At 46.1% G+C, this 21913-nt stretch overlaps 1 protein-coding gene across 2 annotated transcripts in view; it reads right to left on the bottom strand.

Annotated features, from left to right (window-relative positions):
* TMEM120B (transmembrane protein 120B) overlaps positions 1-15513 on the bottom strand; it is a 42114-nt gene extending 26601 nt beyond the window's left edge. For both annotated transcript variants that reach the window (XM_029922615.1, XM_029922616.1), the window contains exon 1: positions 15351-15513. In XM_029922615.1, the coding sequence (XP_029778475.1) occupies positions 15351-15419 (69 nt within the window). In that variant the 5' untranslated portion in view covers positions 15420-15513. The remainder of the gene's footprint in view (positions 1-15350) is intronic.
* Positions 15514-21913: the final 6400 nt, after the last annotated feature.

Genomic DNA, 21913 nt, shown 5'->3' with positions numbered 1-21913 from the left:
GGGGGGGCCTCTGGACCCAGAGGCCCCTGACACACCAGCTGGGGCTCCGGGAAGACAACACAGGGCCATGCCACCTCCGGGCTCTCTTTGGTGCTGGGTTCCACTACAGAAAGATAAGACCAAGACTGCAACATCAGCGGCCAGATGCTCACCAAGCCCTCTTGGGTTTAAATTAATATTTAATTTCAAAGTAAAACATGAAGACATTATCCTCGTTAAAAATTAAAACACTACAGCTCCAGCTCCAGCCAGCTATGAATACCCCCATCCTGCCCTCCCTTCTCCAGAGGTAACTACTATTACCAGTGTCTTCTAGACCTTCTTCTATGTATTCTTTCAGACTGCAGTCCATTTATCGATGTATTTCTGTATTCTACATAGGTCTATTTCTATACATATGCACACAAATATATATACATATTTAGCAAAAATACATGCTGTTGCAAAAATTAATTGTTCCTAATACTTTTTCTCCTTTATTTCCTTTAGTAACAGGACCCCACTGAGTTGCAGCTGGGCACATGGCTGCTCAGTAACAGATATCTCCCAGCCTCCCTTGCAGCTATGTGTAGCAGCAGGACTAAGTGTTAGCCAAAGGGATGCAGGTAGAAGTGATGTGTTTTGAATAAGGAGATGCCTGCCCTCCACTGTCCCCTTCCCTGGCTGGAATGTGGGGAGCTGCAGTTACCTTGAAACCAGAGATGGAAGCCACATGTCAATGGCAAAGCCCAATGTCCCTTCCCCAGCCAAACCAACCTTGGGACCTCATGAGACAGAGCTTCTCACCTGTGATGGCTTTAAAACATGATTACCCACCCTTTAGCCCGCCTCACACAGAGAGGCAGGATCTCTGTTCCCTCCTCTTACATACAAACAGGCTTGTGGCTGGTTTGACCAATAAACCATGGCAGGGGCCACATTACAGCTTCTGAGAAGTATGGAAGCCCAGGAGGCTTCTGCCTTCTGTGCTGGAACATCTGCCTTTAGACCAAACAATTCAACTACCCTGAGGCCGCCACCCTCTATGGAAATCCTAACCACATAGAGAAGCCACATGTAGGCACTATGAGCAATAGTCCCAACTAAGACAAACGTTCTTGTCATTCCAGCTCAGGCATTTAGATGCACGTGGTAAAGAAACTGCCAGATGATTCTGGCCACAACCATGTAAGTCACTCCCAGCCACTCAAGTCTTCCCAGCTACGGCCTCTGACATCATACAGCAGAGTCAAGCCACTCCCACCATGGCCCTGTCTAAACTCCTGACCCACAGAATCCATGAGCAAAATGTAATTATTGCTGTTTCATAGAGCAATACTGGACACCACTTACCCTGGACCACACTCCCTTTGGACTGTTATGTGAGAAAGAAGCTACCTCATCAAAGGCTTTTTTTTTTCTTTCAAAATTTGGGGATCTCTTTGTTACAGCAGCATAGCTTAGACCCTAACACACATACTTTTGATTTTTAAAAACATATTACTGGTATCAGAGTATAGATATAATTCTACAACTCTTTTTTCTCACTCAACAATATGTCTTGAAGATCTACCAACACCAGAATATATAGATATACTTCATTCCTTTCAGTGCTGTGCAATAGTTCATGCTATGGACACGCTACAGTTTACTGAGCCACTCTTCTGCTGCTGGACATATAGGTCGTTTCTAGTCTCTGCCTATAACCAACAATGCAACACTGAATAGTATCTTTGCACTGCCTCCCTGGATACGCACAAGCATCTCTCTAGGGAAGAGAAGACAGATGTGCAGCCTTGGTTTTAGTTTTAACGGATCTTGGCAAAGTACCCACAGAGTGGCTGTACCAATTTATACTCCCAACCACAGTGTATGACACTTGGCCACACCTCATCAACACTCAATGACATCTTCCTTTCTATAGCACTTCTCTAATGCTCTACTGGTGATATTTTCTGCTCAATGCTATGGCATCAGACTGGGTAGGGATGGAAGTCCGTGAGCCTTCCCACAATTTTGTCCCCAGGCATATGGAGTCACTCCCGCTCCCCTCTGGTTCTCTCTCTGCCACCAGCCAGAACTACTCCCAGGGGAGATCCTGTATAGGAGACCATACATCTGGTCTACTCTTGTCCCCAGCTCCAGGCTCAGGATCTGCGGCTACAAGGACTAGGTGGGGTGGGGGGAGGGGGAGTCAGAAACAAGGCCCTTAGGGTGACATATGCTCCCCTCCCAGGGCATTCCGTGCCCATGCCCAGACTCCGCTGATCTGTCTCACGCCAGTCCCACAAGCAACAGGAACGTTTATCAATTCATTTCTTGGATCCGAACTTTTCTCCAGAAAGCTACCTCTTTCTTTAACTGTGGTAAAATACATAAGACATAAATTTTACCACTTTAATCACTAAAAATTTTTAAATTTTTCTAATTTTTATAAGACACGTGTTAAAAATTACCCTCTTAATTATTTTTAGTGTAGGGGCAACTGGGTGGCTCAGTCAGTTAAGCTTCGGACTTTGGCTCAGATCCGAAATCCAGCTCCGATCTCACAGTTCGGAGCTTTAAGCCCCATGTTGGGCTCTGTGCTGACAACTCAGAGCCTGGAGCCTGCTTTGGATTCTGTGTGTGTGTCTGTCTTCCCTTCCCCCATGCATGCTCTGTCTCTTTCTCTCTCTCAAAAATAAATAAAAAATTAAAAATTTTAATTAAACTATTAATCATTTTAAGTATACAATTCAGGGGCATTAGATATGTTCACATCGCTGTGCAGCCATTGCCACCGTCCATCTCCATCAGCCCCACTGAAACTCCAAACCCATCAAACAATGACTCCATTTTCTGTTTCCCCAGCCCCTGGCAACTACCATTCCGATTCCACTAGACACGTAAGTAAAACTATGTATTGTCTTTTTTTAAAAAACAGAAGAGGATATAGTTTCACTGAATCACAGAACACGTAGACCCTTCTAGTTCTTCATAATTTATGTCTGACTTCTCAGAAACACTTTGGGGGAAAAACGTAGGGTTTTTTGGGGACAGTGGGGGGAATGAGTGATTACATTTTTTAAAATTCCAGTTACTTAATATACACTGTTATGTTAGTTTCAGGTGTACTTTACAGTGATTCAACGATTCCATACGTCACCCAGTGTCATCACAAGTACACTAGTTAATCCCCGTCACCTATTTAACCCGTCCCCCCACCCCCTTCCCCTCCAGCAACCATCAGTTTGTTCTCTATAATTAAGAGTTTGTTTTTTTGGGGCGCCTGGGTGGCTCAGTCGGTTAATCATCCGGCTTCGGCTCAGGTCCTGATCTATGGTTTGTGGGTTCGAGCCCCGCCTTGGGCTCTATGCTGACCGCTCAGAGCCTGAAGCCTGCTTCCGATTCTGTGTCTCCCTCTTTCTCTGCCCCTTGCCTGCTCACACTGTCTCTCAAAAAAAATTTTTTTTAATAAATTAAAAAAAAAAGAGTTTGTTTCTTGAGGGGCGCCTGGGTGACTCAGTCAGTTAAGTGTCTGACCTTGGCTCAAGTCATGATCTTGCAGTTCTTGAGTTCAAGCCCCGCATCCCGCTCTGTGCTGACAACTCAGAGCCTGGAGCCTACTTCAGATTCTGTGTCTCCCTCTCTCTCTGCCCCTCCCCTGCTCATGCTCTGTGTCTCTCTATCTCAAAAATAATAAAACATTTAAAAACAAGAGTGTCTTTATTTCTTTTTTCCCTTTGTTCATTTGTTTTGTTTCTTAAATTCTACATATGAGTGAAAGCATATGGTATCCTTCTCTGATGGACCTACTTCACTTAGCATTATACTCTCTAGCTCCACCCACATTGGTGCAAATGGCAAGATTTCATTCTTTTTATGGCTGAGTAATATTCCATTGTGTATGTGTTTTGTGTGTGTGCATGTGTGTGTGAGAGAGAGAGAGAACCGGTATATATATATATATTGAATAATGTTACTATAAACATGGGTGTATAAGCATCTGTTTTGAGTCTCTGCTTTCAATTCTTTTGGGTATATACCCAGAAGTGGGTTTGCTAGACCAAACAGTAACTCATTTAATATTTTTTTAGGAACCACCATACCATTTTCCACAGCAGCTGCACCATTTCCTACCCACTGTCTCTGGATGCGTTGCCCACAGAACGGTTCTGGGAGGCTGGATGGGGGGATAGAATTCTTGTCCTCCTTTGGAATCCCTGGCTGTCTTCTGCATGTGAGGGGGTCTCTGGAAGACCCTCAATTAGACCTGTGCTTTGAGATGCTTTTTCCAGGAGCAAGATGAGCAGCAATCCGATCTCCAATCCTGCCTTTCATCCAATCAACCCTGAACCCAGGGCCACCATCTGGAAGCTTTCTGTTGTCTTCGCCAACCACGCAGCTCTTCCCCTTCTGGTTAATGTTTCTTTGGAGACCCATCCCTCCCCCACACTCAGTCACTGAAATCTGGCCAGGAATGAGGTTGAACCTGTCCTGGGTTTCAGGGCTTATGACCCAGGCCTGGCCGGCGAGAACACTAGCTCCTGATGCAGGCAGATGATTCGGAGCCCGGAATTTAAAACCAACAAAACTCAGCTGGTGGCGGGTGGGGGTGGGGAGCCCTCATCAGAACTGACCAAGAGAAGCTCTTCCTCCACCAGTTTGAAGGAACAGGAGCTAATTTGAGCCCAGAGCTAATGGGGCCATCTTGCTTCACCACAAATCCAACTGATGGGAAAGCAGGGTGGAGGGAGATGAAGGCTAAGCCCTGATGGTTTATTTGAGCCCCTGGAGCTACTTATAACCTGAAAATGGTATACCTTTGGCTTCCCAATTACATAAGCAAACAAACAGTGTTTCGGTCTATTTAGCTTGGCCAGTTTGAATTGAATGTCTTCATTTCGAAGGCAAATGTCAGAATCTAGATTAAAATGCCTAAGAACAGGGGCACCTGGGTGGCTTGGTCTTGATTTCAGCTCAGGTCCTTATTTCATAAGATTCCTGAGTTCGAGCCCTGCGTTGGGCTCTGTGCCTTGGGATTCTCTCCCTCTCCCTCCCTCTCTTTCTTTCCCTTCCCTGCTTGTCTGCTCGTGTTCTCTCTCTCACACACACACAAGAGAAATAAATAAACTTTTAAAAAATGCCTAAGAACAGAGTTTTCCTCCTGGGCAAAGTTAACCACACCAGGAAAGAAGAGAAGCTACAAATCTCAGACTCAGTATTACCAGCCTCTTGCCCCAGGCACTATGATCATCCTAGAGATGTCAAAAACAAGGACCTGGAGCCTCACTGAATGAATCCTTCATCAGGCTAGTAACTAAACGGGCCCCGAATAATTATGGAGATCTCTGAGCAATCAAATTGGGTGGTTTTCTTTTTTTTTAATTTTTTAAAATGTTTTATTTATTTTTGATACAGAGAGAGACAGAACATGAGAGGGGGAGGGGCAGAGAGAGAAGGAGACACAGAACCGGAAGCAGGCTCCAGGCTCTGAGCTAGCTGTCTGCACAGAGCCCGATGCGGGGCTCGAACCCACGAACGTGAGATCTGACCTGAGCCGAAGTCGGAGGCTTAACTGACTGAGCCACCCAGGCGCCCCAAATTGAGTGTTTTTCTACCACACCAGGAAACCATCATTTTTTAACAACTTTATTGAGATATAATTCATATACCATAAAACTCACTCATTTTACGTGTACAATTCGGTGATTTTTATACATTTACCAAGTTATGCAACTATTACCACATCCAGCTTGAGGACATTTCCACCACCCAGTAAAATCCCTCGCATCTATGACGGTACTCACGCCCCACTGGCAACCACTAACTCACCTTCTGTCCCTACAGATGTGTCTTTTCTGGATATTTCATATAAATGGGGTCACACAATATGTGCTCTTGTGTCTGGCTTCTTTGCCTCAGCATCACGTTTTTGGGGTTTATTTACATTGTAGTACACACAAGGATCCCATTACTTCTTTTATGAAAGACCTCTGTTAGTCGAGTAATGGGTTTTTTTCATAAAGGGAAAATCTGCTCTTGGATTTCTTCTGGTCAGAGAAAACAGGTACTAATGGAGGTCTGTCGTAAAAGCAAACTCGAACTTTCAGAAAACAAGAGCTACTCTCTGCTTTATGCCATTGTGGCTTATGAAAGGTTTCCCAGGAAGGCTGTACTTTCAGATAGCAGGGAAGCATGTTTCCATTGCTACTTCACAAATAAAAACTTGGTACAGAGGCATCACATGGGTCTACCCATTCACCTGTTACTGGACATTTTGGTTATTTCCACCCTTTTGTTACTATAAATAATACTTCCATGAATATCTACAAATCTTTGTGCAGAGATAAATTTTCATTTCTCTTGGGTAGAGACCCAAGAATGGAATTGCTGGTCATATGGAAAATGTATGTTTAACTTTTAAAGAAAATGACAAACTGCCAAACCACTATTTTTATTTCTAAACTTGGCAGCAGCGGGTTGGAACATGGGAAACACCAAACACTGTGAGTTCGCTCTCAGCACAGGGCGCAGGGAGTACCAGCTTATTAAATGTGATTGACTCCCACATCAAGTTGCGACCTCTAAAAATAACCCAGAATGCTGGGGGCACCAAAGCAGACAAGCAGCTGCAGAAGAAAGTACTCCATTTGGGAGCACAAAGCAACCCCCCACCCCCTAACCGTCTAGTTCAAGGCCAAAGAAAAGAAACACATTTGATAGAATATCTAAGGATGGAGCTTTACAGGGGGATGGGGGGGGAGAGAATAATTATAAGCAAACATTGCCAGTAAAGAATCAAATGCTAACTACATAACATTTCATCAAAATCTCTAAAAGAGAAAAAACAAGCATAGTACATTTGCGTGGTCATGCTCATGTAAATGACTGACAGTGAACCTACAGAGCTGCTTTTCTTTTTTTTTTTAAGTTTTATTTATTTAATCTCTACACCCAACATGAGGCTTGAACGCACAGCCCCGATACCAAAAATCACATGCTATTCTGAATGAGCCAGCACGGCACCCCAGAGCTGCTTTTCTTTATAAACCTTTTAGTACTATTGGGTTACTTTTTGGTCTCCTGCTTATTTTATTATGAAATATTTCAGGCATGCAAAAAAAGAAAGAAAATCATATAATTAGTAGAAAAAAAACATGGACAATATTCTCACCTTCAGTCTAAGAAATAATAGTAGGGGGGAGCCTGGGTAAGTCAGCTGGTTAAGCAGCCGACTTCACCTCAGGTCACGATTTCATGGTTCATGGGTTCGAGCCCCACACACTGACTAGGCTCTGTGCTGACAGCTCTGGGCCTGCTTCAGATTGTGTCTCTCTCTCTCTACATCCTTCTCCCACTCACACACTTTCTCTCAAAACTAAATAAATTAAACATTTAAAAAAAAGACAAAAAGAAATAATAGTTGGGGTGCCTGGGTGACTCAGTTGGTTTTGCATCTGATTTTGGCTCAGGTCATGATCTTACCACAGCTGGTGAGTTCTACCCCCGTGTCGGGCTCTCTGCGGTCAGTGCAGAACCCACTTCATATCCTCTGTCCCTCTCTCTGCCCCTCCCCTGTCCTCTCTCTCTCTCTCAAAAATAAACAAGCAAAATAAGAATTATTTCTTTTTGTGCAAGAGAATTAAAAGTCCCTACGTATACTTCCAGAGGATATACTTCCTATCCTCTGCCCCCAAAGAGGGGGACCTCTGTGCTGCTGATTTCTGCCCCGATGCCCACCCCAGGTCAACCCTGTCTTTCTCTGTTCCTAGTAGGCTGAGCCCTACCAACCGAACCGCACCTCCTGGACTCCCTGGCCCTGCCTCCTACTTGGGCTTGGCCAGTGGATGCGGCGGGAGGAGAGAGAAAGTGGGGCATTTATTCCTCCTGCCACCTTCCTGCTTTGCCGCAGCCTTCAACCACCACAGCTCCTGTCCTGCAGCACCTCTTCCCCAGCAACAAGATTTGGCCAAGCTCTGGTGACGGCCCCCTCCCTCTGCCCCTTTATGAACAGGACTGGCCCCAGCTCTAGGAGCCTCACTCTTAAAGTGCCACACCTTTGTAAAGAGCCCCTCCCTTAAACTTTTTTCAGTGAGACCCTTGGGGAGAGTCATTTGCTCCTCACCAGAGCCCCCCCTCACCTATCTCCACTCTACTGAATCTGACCCTTTCACTCCCTTGTACCATATATGTGTATCAGCAAGTAATACATAGGATTGTTCTGAATGTTTTTTAACTTTATCATACATGTCATACTGTATATATGTCTCTGCGACTTTCCACTCAACGTTGCTCTTCTTTTAAAAATATTTATCCGTGCTGACACATGTAGTTCCAGTTTATTCATTCTGCTCACTCTATGATGCTCAGTGGGATTATCCATTCTGAAGAGTGTTCGGGTTTCCAGTGTTTAGCTGTTATAAACAAGTTTTCTGAGAATTCTTCGACATCTCTATTTGAATTTTGAACTCTGTGGATATGTATTGCTTCTAAACATGCAGAACGGATTAAAAGAGAGAGGGAGGAGCACTAACACGGCTCCGTGAGCTGGGATGCCCATACCTGCTTCCCTACGCGCTAACGACCATCCTTTCACATCACCTACAGGAGACACAAACAAGCGAGCAGCGTAGGCAACCTGCTGCCTTTCCTGTTCTCTGAGGCGCCGAGCTCTGCCCCAGTGGGAAGATGAGGTTAATGACTTCAGGTCCCAGCACGGCTGTGAAACATCTGGAAATGCCTAATTAACACAACATGGCTGAATAGTAAGATACACAACTGGGAAGTCACAACCCAAGCCAGCACTGATTGCAAGAACTGCCAGCAATGGAGTCTCATGGCATTTTCAGATAGAGCTCTGGCCCAGAAGCACCGCGAGTTGGTGGGCAACCCAGTAGACTGCAACAGAGCCGTGGCCACCGAAATGTGGTGCCTGTTAGCTGTGCTTCTCTCCGGTGGTACGCTTGTGAGAGATCACACTCATACAGTTTTCTTTCCAAGGAAGCCAGTTCAAGTAAAGATCTCCAGATGCTGAACATACCTAAGACTCAGCACCAGGAAAACACTACGGATGGCAAGCTGACTTCACCCACACTGCATCAGTTCCATATTGGAAAATATTCTAAGTCACAGGCCAGCACTGATTAGTGATGTCTGACAGAGGAGCAGTAAATGTGGATGTTAGACGTGTGTCAGACGTGTGGGAGTCATATCCAGAGTCTCCCACTTCTGAGCGACGTTACGGGATCTCTTTGTACCTCGGTTTCCTCAGCTGTGAAAGGGTTAGGGGATGAGGTATATGTGGGGTGTCTAGGGGGCTCAGTCAGTTAACTGACTTCAGCTCAGGTCATGATATGGTGGTTTGTGAGTTTGAGCCCCACATCAAGCTCTGCACTAACAATGCAGAGCCTGCTTGGGATTCTCTCTCTCTCTCTCTCTCTCTCTCTCCCTCTCTCCCCCACTTGTCCCCCCCTCTCCCCCTCTCTGCCCCTCCCCCATTTGTGCTCTCTAAATTAATTAATTAATTAATTTTAAAAAAAAGAGGAGGTATATATAATAGGCCATGTACTGTTTTTTTAAATCAGTTTTATTGAGGTATAGTTTACATAACAATTCATCAATTTTCAGGTATAGAACCCAATGAATTCTGGCAAATAGGTACAATTGTGTAAACACCACCACAACCAGGACATAAATCAAAGGTTCACAAACCCTGCGGGTTCACCAGGCTCTTAATGTCTCAGTAAAATTTTAACAGTCTTCAGGACAAGTAACTGAAAAGTATTTATGCTCTAACAACTTAGTAGCCTTTTAGGGGGGAGAAAAGGATACTCAGAAACTGACAAAATCTTTTTTATTTCATTCTGAAATAACCAAAATTATTATTTACTTATGAAATGTGTGTGACTATTGGGCTCTGCACAAATTCTCAACCCTTGGAATTGTATTAGACGCTCTCACCCTCATTTTGTGTTCCACACTGATTTTCACCTAGTACTTGACTTCAATCACAGACCACTAAAAACCTAACTTCACAAAGATATGACATCATCAATAAGAATGTAGCGCGATTAATGTGCAGGTGTGAACCATCCCAAGTTAGCAGGATATGACAGATGTCACTGTGTTTCTCTTAAAAATTTAAATCATCCTGGGGCACGTGGGTGGCTCAGTCAGTTAAATATCTGACTTCGGCTCAGGTCATGATCTCAAGGTTTACGAGTTTGAGCCCCACGGTCAGGCTCTGCGCTGACAGCTCAGAGCCTGGAGCCTGCTTCGGATTCTGTGTCTCCCTCTCTCTGCCCCTTCCCTGCTCATAGTCTTGTTTCTCTCTCTCTCTCTCTCTCTCTCTCTCTCTCTCTCTCTCTCAAAACTAAACATTTAAATATTTTTACAAAAAATGTTAAATTATCCCATAGAATCCCTGTGAGCTTGCTGCAGCTCCTCGGTGGTGCACTGACACAGTCTGGGAATCACGGATATAGAATGTTTCTATTATCCCCCCACCCCTGGCCCCCCACAAAAGATGGCTGTCTAGCATCCCTCTCTCTCTCTCTTTTTTTTTTTTATTACCAACAGTATTTTCCTTTTCCTTTATAGGACTAACCCTCTCTTATTCTTATTTCATACAGTTTGGGTGGCCCTCCTTCCAGTCTTGGTCCCCAGGGATAGACAAGTATCCAAGACCCACCCAATCAGTGCCACTGATTAAGCAAGGTTTAGCAAGGATTAATCAGGTGACCCACGTCAGGCCAATGAGAGTTGGCCTTAGGACTCCTGCTAGAATTACCAGGGAAAAGATGCTCTGTTTCTGCCAGATTTGCCAAGCTGGCAGATGTCAGCCTGGAGCTGCCAGGGCACATCTTTGCCATAACATAAGAGAGGCTGCCTGAGCATAAAGCGGATATAGAAGAATCAAACTGAGAGACACAGGGGCGCCTGGGTGGCTCAGTTGGTTAAGCCTCCGACTTCGGCTCAGGTCAGATCTCACGTTCGTGGGTTCGAGCCCCACGTCAGGCTCTGTGCTGACAGCTAGCTCAGAGCCTGGAGCCTGCTTCCGGTTCTGTGTCTCCTTCTCTCTCTGCCCTTCCCCCTCTCATGCTCTGTCTCTCTATCAAAAATAAATAAAACATTAAAAAAAAAACTGAGAGACACACACACAGGGACATCATCAGAGCCCCTGGATCTAGCCTTGCCTGAAGCCATTTGTTACTGGACTTCCCAACATATGACAAGCCAATAAACTCCTTTTTTTTTTTGGCTTATAGGCAGCTAACCAGGGTTTCTGTCACTTGCAACTAAGAATCCTAATGCATTATGTTAAAGCACTTTACAAATGAAATGTAAAAAGTTTGAACCCGTTCAAAGTTTCTTTCCAGAGCCAAGGGTCTCAAGATACTTTGGGAACCCACTGTGTTAGGAACCCAAAAAATATCTGAGGCACACAGCAGATCTGGGTTCAAATTCCAAAATTCCATGATTTTCAAGTTACTTACCATCCTTTAACCTCAGTATAAAGCAGGGTTGTCATTTAGATGAAATGGAATAATCCGTGTAGCATAGAGTCAGTTCTTGCTTTGGTTATTATTATTGTCAGCCTTTGTTTTGTTGATAAAGAAACTCAAGTCCAGAGTGGCGGCTTGGTAACAGTCAGAGACTAGACAGCAGCAAGGCTCCGGCCTGAACCCAGGAAATGTGGCTCCCTGTCCAGGGTTCCTGCCGCACAGCCCACTTCTAAAGGAAAAGACCCATAAGGCAATGAAAGAAGAAAAACAAAACCCTACAAACGAGTACCCGGGGCTCAGACCTGCCTCAGGTAGTGGTTAAGAGTATAGACCCTGAGGGGCGCCTGGTGGCTCAGTCGGTTAGGTGTCCAACTTCGGCTCAGGTCACGGTCTCACAGTTTGTGAGTTCGAGCCCCGCGTCGGGTTCTGTGCTGACCTCTAGCTCAGAGCCTGGAGCCTGCTTCAGATTCTGTGTCTCCCTCTCTCTGACTCTCCCCTGCTCATGCTGGCTCTCTCTGTCTCTCAAAAAACAAAACAAACAAACAAAAAAAAACAATTAAAAAGAAGTTTTAAAAAAAAAGGTATAGACCCTGACATTCAGCAGCCTGGGTTTGAATCCTGACTCCAGTAATTACAAGACATGTGACTTTGGGTATAGGATTTTCCCTCTGTAAAATGGGATAAAAGGATCTAGTTCATAGGGCATTGATCCTGTCTCTCTTGTGTCTATTCTATACACAGCAGCCAGAAGGATGCCCATTTCATTGGTAGAAAAAAACAAAAATCTTTATGGTGGCCTATCAGGCCCCTGCATTTCTGTGAAATCAGGTTTAGGGAAAGGCCTCTTCAGGCCACCTCCTTCCAGGATGGGGAAGGACAGGGTCAGGTTTCCAGTGATGCAAGGCAGGAAATGCTTATTAAACCACCTGCCATGGTGTCTGTAAGTGACCTTCTGTAGTCACTCCACAGGCCACAGCGCCAAACATGTCGGTCTCAAACCAATGCTGAATTCACCAGCATGGCTGAAACCCTAACAAGCCAAAAACAAAGTCCCCATGCCACTTGACCTTGCCCCTGAGTCTAGAGAGGCCTTGAGAGAGGCAAATTACAGTCAAAAGAAAACAGATCTTTTCCTCTAGAAAGTCCCAGAGATGATAACCTTTTTTTTTTTTAAGTGGGGGAGGGGGAATTCCAACGACCTTTCAAATCCTCTGGGGCCTGACAATTAGGATTCCTTTTTCCTTCCTTCATTTGAAAAAAGGGAAGGAGAGGTGAAACACAGCAACATTAGGTATGACAAGAAAGACAGAATCAAAAAGATACAAACATGAAACCCCCAAATCCCAGATTCTGAGGCAAATATAGGAAAAATAAGATGGACAGGAATTTTCTGGTAAAAAAAAAAAATATATATATATATATATATATATATATATATATATACTTCCTTTCTAGTTCCAATCTGTCCACCTGCCTACCTACCTGTTGTGACTTCCCTGTTCTTCAGTAAATGTCTCATATCGGAGGGTCTGTTCAGCATATACACAATGACAACATACACCCTACTTACTTTTTTAAAGATGCTTTCTCCTTTATTTTTGTTTTAATGTTTACTTTTGAGAGAGAGAGAGCGAGACAGAGTTCGAGCAGGGGAGAAGCAGAGAGCAAGAGGGAGACACAGAATCCAAAGCAGGCTCCCGGCTCTGAGCTGTCAGCACACAGCCCCATGTGGGGCTCAAACCCACAAACTGCGAGATCATGACCAGAACCGAAGTCAAATGCCCAACTGACCGAGCCACCCAGGTGCTCCTACTTCTATTCACACATCCCAGAGACTTTCATCTCAGGAATTCAAAGCTCTCACATTCATTATCGGGGATGTGGAGATGAGGAGAGAGAGGGGACTCCCAGCATAGATATCGAAGTAAACGTTTAGAATACTAAGTTCTAGTGCCAGCTTTACCACTTAAAGAGCTGTGTGACCCCAGTTCAACCTATTAGCATTCCCAAGCTTCAACTTCCGCATCTGTGAGCTGAAGATATAGGCAGTGCTTTTGCTCTAGTCTATGACTTGACCCTTACCACTGGAAACTCTGTGGCTTTCCATCCATCATTGACCTCTAACCCAGCAGTGGTCCACCAAAGCCCGAGGCCAGCAAAGTCCCCTACCAGTTCCTCCATTGTTGAAGAACTGAGCAGGCGACAGCACAGCCTCCCCTTATACAACCCTTGCTGTGCATCACGGGTCAAAATCCAGAATTCCCAACTCCTCTCTGTCTCTCACACAACTGAACCCCAATGATACCAAGTAAGAACACAACAAGTCCAGCGTCTCCTTTGCAAGCTCTGCCTGCCAAGACTAGTTATCTAATTGCTGTTGATTGCATTAATTGCAGGGCTCTGAAGTGTTGAGACAACTCCTCCTCTTGGCATAAGGCAGGGCAAGGGAAAGGAATTCATGAACGAAACCTCCACATGGGAAAATTCTTCTCCCACTCCCAACCCTACCACCCCTTCCATGGCTCCACGGCTGACCATGACCTGAGAGCGCAGTAGCACACAAGAAGTGGCTGAATCTTCTCGATGGGACCAGAGCTAGAAGGGTCCACTGGGAACAGTGTGGGCCCCAAGCCGTGGACCTGAAGGAGAGGGCACAACCCCATGCATGCTGCACAGGCCAAGAACAGCGGGTGGGTTCTGGATACTCTATCTTCGGCTCTTGCCTGAAACAGAGCCCCACCCCCACCGCCTTCCTGCTCAGTCTCTCCAGCACCCTTCTCTGTACACATCGGGGCCTCCTGCCACGTGTCTAGAAGACCCAAGACAGACAATCTCCTCTTCCCTCCTCTAGACACTGTAAGAGGCCAGCCAACTGCAGACAAGAGGACACTACAGGGAAAATGTCACTGCTCCAGAATAGGAAGAAGTGGGGTGGGGCTGTGAGGTGGGATTTCAGGCAAACAGAGCCCAACTCCAAAGAAGTGCCCAGAGAGGAAAAAGTCCCATGTCCAAAAGTGGTCCAGGAGTCCCTCTTGGCCATCCGCAAGGTTTCAAATGAGGTGTCTCTAGTCAGTAGGTAGCTGAGACCTCTTGGAACCTCCTTTGGATTAACTCCTCGTGCCAGGCCCCCAGTGGGGCAATCCGAGTCTCTCAAGGGGCCTGGCTTACATCTGCCCTCACCCCGCCCCAGGTGAGGTTCTGGGCCAGATGGATGAGGGCCAGGAGCAGCCTCTATCACTGAGGGAGACACCCCAGCTGTCAGAACTGACAGATGTCATCCACAACGCCAAAGTCGGCCTGCAGCAGCAGCAGAGAGGAGGGCACAGACACCGGAGCCCCAAAGACGCATGACAGGGGTCCCTAATCCCTGGGCAAAGACTAGGGGTTCAACAGAACGGCTCCCAAGCACATCTCTCAAAATGTTAGTTGCAGAAGAGAGGGCTGCCCCATGAGAACAGAGGAGGAGTTGAGCTGCCGAAAGTGGGGTTAGGAGAGACCCTGCGGAGGTGGGGGCTGGGCTGTTCTCTGGGTCCCAGGACACACCTGTGCCCTCAGGCTTCCCTTACATGACACATCTGGAACTTCCCCCTCAGAGACCACAGACCAACTTTCTGCAGAGAAGGAGGTGCGCCGGAGCAAAGAGCCCGTGTGAAGGCGGGATAACGGGGGGGCTACGACTGTGCGCCCCAAGGGGATAAAGAACTGAAGTGCTGGGAGAGAGGAGGGTGCTGGCCCACGCGGACCACCAACCCCCAGGGCCTCCCGGGGATACCCCCACCCCCGCCAGGCCCCTGACGGTTCCCACCGCCCCGGCTGGGGAAGTAGGAAGGAGAAGACACTGCACCCCAGGTAGCAGAGTTGCCCGACCAGGTGGCCCGGCCCTACCTGCAGTTCCTGAAATTCTCCCTCCAGCTCATGCCACTCGCGCTCGCAACGCTCCAGCTGGCCGGACATGGTGCGGCGAGGCGAGGCGGCGGCGGCTCCCGCAGCGTGGCGCGGCTGGCCACCAGCACCACAGCCCGTCTGCCCGCCAGCCGCCCGCCTTCGGACCCACCAGCTGTTCCTGCGCAGCCGGAGCCACGCGCGCACCTGACGTCACAGCCCCCGCCCCAGCTGCCGCCCCACCCCCTCGCCGGGGAGGCAGGTCCCGCGCATGCGCACACGCCTCCCCCGGCTCCGCCCCCGCGCGCCGGCTGCGGGAGCGCTGTAGTTTTGCAGGTCTTGGCAGGGTCTGTTGCTGCCCCCTTGAGAGTGCTTCTGCGTTTCCAGAATCTCTCCTAGTTGGGGCCGGCGAACTTGTCCGCAAACCGCATTTGCCGAACTGATTTAACTTAGATTGTGTTTATTTGGAGGATCTGAAGTCAGGAGGGAGGAAGATTTTAGGGAGGTAAAGCTCGCTACCTCTTTGCATCGCCTAAAGGGAGCCGAAGTCAACGGCCTGAAATGCTAGAACTGACATTGACCATCCAGCAAGGTCGCCAGCAAGGCGGGAAGGGCAGAGAGGGGTCACAGGGTCGTTATTTACTGCAACTAATTCATCTTAGATTCCTGCCCTCTTAAGATTTTGGGTGACCCTTTTGACAGCTGTTTCTGTCGCTCAAATGACACAGTTGCATCCCTTCCCCTGCGTGGTCCTACAGGATCTATCCCTGCCTATCTTCCCAGTCACATCTCCGATCTCACCTCCCTGGACCAGTATGTCCCAGCCAGTTTTTCCTCTTCCTGCCCTTGCATGGGACATTCCCGCTAAATCTTCACATGGTTGCCCTTTTCTCATCATTCAAGCCTTAGTTTAATGACACCTGTACTAATTTCCTAGGGCTGTGGCGGCAACTGGCTGGCTCAACTCATAGAGCATGCAACTCTTTTTTTGTTTGTTTTATTTTTGAGAGAGAGAGAGAGAGAGACAGAATCTGAAGACAGGCTCCAGGCTTTGATCTAGCTGTCAACACAGAGCCCAATGCGGGGCTCGAACCCACAAACTGCGAGATCATGACCTGAGCCAAAGTGGGACGCTTAACTGACTGAGCCACCCAGGCGCTGGGAGCATGCAACTCGATCTCAGGGTTATGAGTTCAACTCCCACATTGGTCACCCAGCCTACTTAAATTAAAAAAAAAAAAAATTCAGGGCACCTGGGTGGCTTACCCTGTTAAGCACTGGACTCCTGATTTCAGCTCAGGTCATGAGATCAAGATTCATGGTACCTAGCCTGGCAACAGGCTCTGCACTGGCAGTACAGAGCATCCTTGGGATTCTCTCTCCCTCTCTTTGCCCCTCCACACCCACTCTCGCTCTCAAAATAAATAAATAAACATTTAATAAATTTCCCTAGGGCTGCCTTAGCCACAAATTGCACTGTTTAAATACCAGAAACGGAGTGCTTTACACAATAGAAATATATTCGTTCACAGTGTGGAGGCTAGAAGTGTGAAATCAGGGTGACAGCAAAGACATGCTTCTTTCTGGCTTGCGGTGGCACTCAATCCTCAGCATTTCTTGCCTTGCAGCTTCCTTCCTCCATTCTCCTCTGCTGTTACATGACCTTCTTCTCTGCGTGTCCTCTCCTAAGAATACCAATCCTTTTTAAAAAATATATTTATTTTTGAGAGAGATCACCTGTGAGTGAGGGAGGGACAGAAAGAGAGGGAGAGGGAGCATCCCCAGCTCTGCTGATAGCTCAGAGCCTGACAGGGGGCTCGATCTCACAAACCATGAGATCATGACCTGAGTCAAAATCAAGAGTCATGCTCAACTGACTGAGCCCCTCAGGCGCCCCTTAGGATACTAATCTTATTAGATTTAAGGGTCCACCCCACTCCAGAATGACCTCATCTAAGCTTAAGTAATTACATCTGCAAAGATCGTTTCCAAATAAGATCACATTCTGAGGCAGTGCATATTAGAACTTCAACATACCTTTCCGGGGGATACAATGTAAACTGTAACAACACCTCTGAAAAAAGACCTTTCTTGAATATCCGGGGCTTCATGCCTCCTCCCAGTGATTCAAATGTCCCTGTCTTATTCCCTTCATAAAAGTGTTTGTGTTGGTTGTATGTATGGGTATATACCCCCATAGGTCTATAATCTGCATTAGATCTCAAGGATCTTGTCTTGGTCTTCGTCATCATTGTGTCCCCAGAACTTGGGACATAGTAGGCCCTTAATAAATATTCAGTGAAGGAATAAACATGAAAGAGCACCTACTGCAAACGCTCTCAACTTTTGGGGTTCAGAGACCACTCCAAGAACTGTGAATGGGGACTATACACATAAACAGAGAGAGAGATTTGGAATTCTTATCTGAGGACTGAAGAAGAGTGTGATTAAGATTCACAGATAATTAGTGACCGACTTTGAATTATATTCTCACCCCTGGGGGTTTGGAACTTCAACATATCTTTGGGAGCCACAATCCAATTCATAACAGCTCTCAATAAAGGTGAAACAAGGCTTGTCAGGGTGTCTGGTTATTATTGATTGGATGTCAGGCATGATGAATTTTACCATGTCAATTGGTTCCCTTCTTCCACCTCTTTTTTCTTCTTCCTTTCCCTTCCTCCTTCCCCTCCTTCTTTTGTATTTTAGTTTCCATAAAAATATTCTTGAACTTTATATTAGATACAGTTACTCGAGAACGATTTTATCCTTTCAAATCTTGTTCTTAACAATTCTCTGGGACTAATACAGTGCTCAGTCTACAGCTGATTTTCGGCCCCTACAGGAGGCAAGACCAATGAATCATGAGGTTTTCCAGTCTGGCTGATGGGAACAGAAACTCCTTCTGGGGCAGTGTGAGTGATGCACACACTTACCTCTAATCATTTCAGGTGGTTCCTTCCATGGCCTCAGGTAGCTGGCCTCACATGCAGGTTGACCAGCAAGCTGACTGCTGGAGGGGGTTCCGTGGGACTCTGGGTTCTCTGTGTGCAGCTGTTTCCTCTCTAGAATTCCAGCCTCGTTGGCCCTCCTGGACTCTCAGCTCTATCTTCTCAACTCTGGGGGTCTGCCAGGTTTCACCAGGGGTCGCCTCTCCTGCAGCATGGCCTAGAAACTCTCTCAAGACAGTAAGTGAGGGAACGGTAGGAATCACCCCTACAATTTGTTTCCTCTCAGGGACCACTATCATCTGTTGACTGATGTTCAGTGTCTCGAAAGAAAAACATATCATATATATTTTCCCCATTTTTGGTTGTTTCAGGTGAGAAAGTAAATCTGGCCCATGTTACTCTAACTTGGCCAGAAGCAGAAGTGAGCATAAAGGATTTGGGATCTGATGATTATTGTGGGCACCAATAGTTCATTTCTTTTTTCCTTCTGCTGAGTATATTTCATTGTAAGTTTGCTTATCCATTCCTTATCCACTCACTAGTTGAGAGACCTTTGTGTTGTTTCCAGTTTGGGTTAATTATGAATAAAGTCACTATAAACATCTATGTTATTTTTTAAATTAAGATAAATTTGATTTAACATTAAAATCAAAATGTTTAAGTTTAATTTAATCTTTTAGGGTAATCGCTATGCCCAACTTGGGCTCAAATTTACAACCCCAAGATGAAGAGTCGCAGACTCAGGGTGCCTGGGTGGCTCAGTCGGTTAAGCGTCCAACTTTGGCTCAGGTCATGATCTCATGGTTCATGAGTTGGAGCCCCACATGAGGCTCTGTGCTGACAGCTCAGGGCCTGGAGTCTGCTTCCGATTCTGTGACACCCTTTCTCTCTGCCCCTCCCCCACTTGTGCTGTATCTCATTCTATCTCCCAAAAAATAAACAAACATTAAAAAAAAATAAAAGAGTCACAGACTCTACCAACTGAGCCAGACAGGCACCCCTAAAATCCTAACTTTTCTTTTGAAAAAAATAGGAAAATCTGGTCACACTGGGCTCCATTCCTGCATGGCAGTGGGCCGGAACAGAATAAAGATAACCCCCCGCACAACAGGCTGGCCAGAGGCCACAGTCCTCACCGTGCTCAACTACATTGCCCCGGACTACTTCATGTATTTTTTGTGAACCGTAGTCCTCAGTGACATTCGAATTTGAGACTCCTGATACGTCATGAGGATTGTAAAACCATATAAATCACCTAAATGGCAACAGTAACAAAAATAACAGAAAACGGCTTATTTAACTGGGATTAGTGGAATCAAAAAGGAAACATAGGACTTGAAGGATAAGTAAAGTGTCACAAGTAGAGAACTGGGGAAGATAACCCTTCCTTCTGCTTGCAACTACTCAATTCAAGCAGGTCCATCTGCGCCAGGCTGCCTGTGGCCAGGAGAGGCTGGCCCTGCCCCCCAGAGAGATCTGGGCAGGTGCACCTTATCTAAGTGACTGACCTCTCTGTGGGGTCAGGACTCAGTCTGCATTACTCACGAGCCCTTTTGTAGATGGCAGGGGCTGGCCACCCCGATCAGTGTGGCCAGTGGGTGCCAGAAGTATCAGATCTTACCTGAATGCCACCTTGTCCTGGTTCTCGCCCAAAGTGCTTTCAGACTCACTCATTAGCTCCTTGGGATTGGATCTGGCTCTTACGGACTTTGATCATGAGGGATGAGAAAGTATGTCATCCTCCTCACCTCTGCTCACCCCACCAAGGGGAAATCTCTCCTATTGGTTGTCTTCAAGACACTCTACGTAGGAACCTGCCAGTCTGAGACTTTGTACGACCGGCTGGGAAGAGTCATAAAAGTAGCAAACACATAGCAAGCACTCACTGTGCCTAGTGCTCCTATATACACTTCATGTATGCGGATTGATGCATTAAGTCTTCACAACAGCCTTGAGGAAGGATCTCTATTATCCCTGTGTGACAAGTGAGTGTTCTAAGGCATAGTTTCTCCAACTGAAAAATATATGTATTTGTTTTGAGAGAGAGAGAAAATGCATGAGTGGGGGAAGGGCAGAGAGAAAGAGGAAGAGAATTTCAAGCAGTCTCTGTGCTGTGAGCACAGAGCCGACCCAGGGCTTGAACTCAAACCATGAAATCATGGCCTGAGCCAAAACCAAGAGTTGGACGCTTAACCAACTAAGCCACCCAGGCACCCCAATTTCTTCAACTTTTATATGATCAAGAATCCTCTTTTGAAGATCTTATTAAACGGAGATTCTGATTCAGTAGTTTCTAGGAAGGGCCAGGGAGCCTGTAATTCTACAAGCTCCCAGCCACTATCACTGCTCTGGGACTATGGTTTAAATGGCAGGAGTCCAAGTTGCAGAGAGGTGAAGGAACTTACCCAAGACCATCCAGCTACTGGTAGCTGTTATGTACACATGACAAGACGCCAAGAGCTAATTCTAAAAAAAGTCCAAGGAGAACTGAAAATTCCAGGGACTTTTCCTTCATCTGCTTCCCACAAATGCCCTTGCTCAAAATAGTCCCAAAGATTTTAACAAGCAACTTGTGCAAAGTGTTTCTGGCAGCACTTTTTAGATCAGCCACACACTGGAAATATCCCAAATGCCGCACATCAGAGATACGGTGAAGTAAGCTATAGTCTAGTTCATTCAATACTATATAGCTGTTGAAATGATCACTATGGGACTAAATTAATGCCCGTAAACAGGTATATTAATCGTGATGTTAGAAAAAAAAAAAACAACTAGAGCCTAGGAGGGTCACCTGGGTGGCTCAGTCAGTTAAATGTCCCACTTCAGCTCAGGTCATGATCTCGCGGTTTGTGAGTTCGAGCCCCTCGTTGGGCTCTGTGCGGACAGCTCAGAGCCCGGAGCCTGCTTCAGATTCTGTCTCCCTCTCCCTCTCTCTCTCTCTCTCTCTCTCCCTCTCCCTCTTTCTCTGCCCCTCCCCAGGTCACACTCTGTTCTCTCTCAAAAATAAACACTAAAAAAAAAAAAAAAAAAGTAGAGCCCAAAATAATGTGTATATCCTGATTAAAGTTACATGGTCATTCGTGCACCCTGAAAAAGATTGGGTGGGTTTAGTATAACAGAAAGAGTCAATCACATAAATTGATAAGATTCCCCCGCCCAAAAGTTTGTCTGGCTATTTGATAGAGGTTTTAGCCCCAATCTTTCTGTTCATGGGTGTACAATGTAAATAGCAAGTATTAGTATTAAATTACATTTCTTTAATGTTAACTCTTCAGGTTTCAAAATGCCCTTTCTGTCCTTATTCAGTTATTTGCATAACTGGACCTACCTGGGGCTGTAAGTCCTGGGGCTGGATGGGGGTGTGATTTATTTGGCCCAGCCAGCCAAACAGGAGTTCAAATCCCAGCTCTCCCATTTGCCAGATGCATGACCCTGAGCCCATAATTCATCTTCTCTATGATCTGGGAGTTGCTCCCCTAGGTCTATTGTGAGGATTAATGTATTGATGTAAATAAAGTGCCCAAAACTATGTAAGTACCAGAAAGCACCGACTATATGCTTGGATGTTTAAAAAAATTAAATATTAAAAAAAATAAATTTAAAAACTTAAAAAAA

This window comes from Suricata suricatta, chromosome 14 (assembly GCF_006229205.1).
Source record: "Suricata suricatta isolate VVHF042 chromosome 14, meerkat_22Aug2017_6uvM2_HiC, whole genome shotgun sequence".
NCBI classification, from domain to species: Eukaryota; Metazoa; Chordata; class Mammalia; order Carnivora; family Herpestidae; genus Suricata; species Suricata suricatta.
The sequence above is the reverse complement of the archived record's forward strand: the minus strand, read 5'-3'. Positions and strand labels throughout refer to the sequence as shown.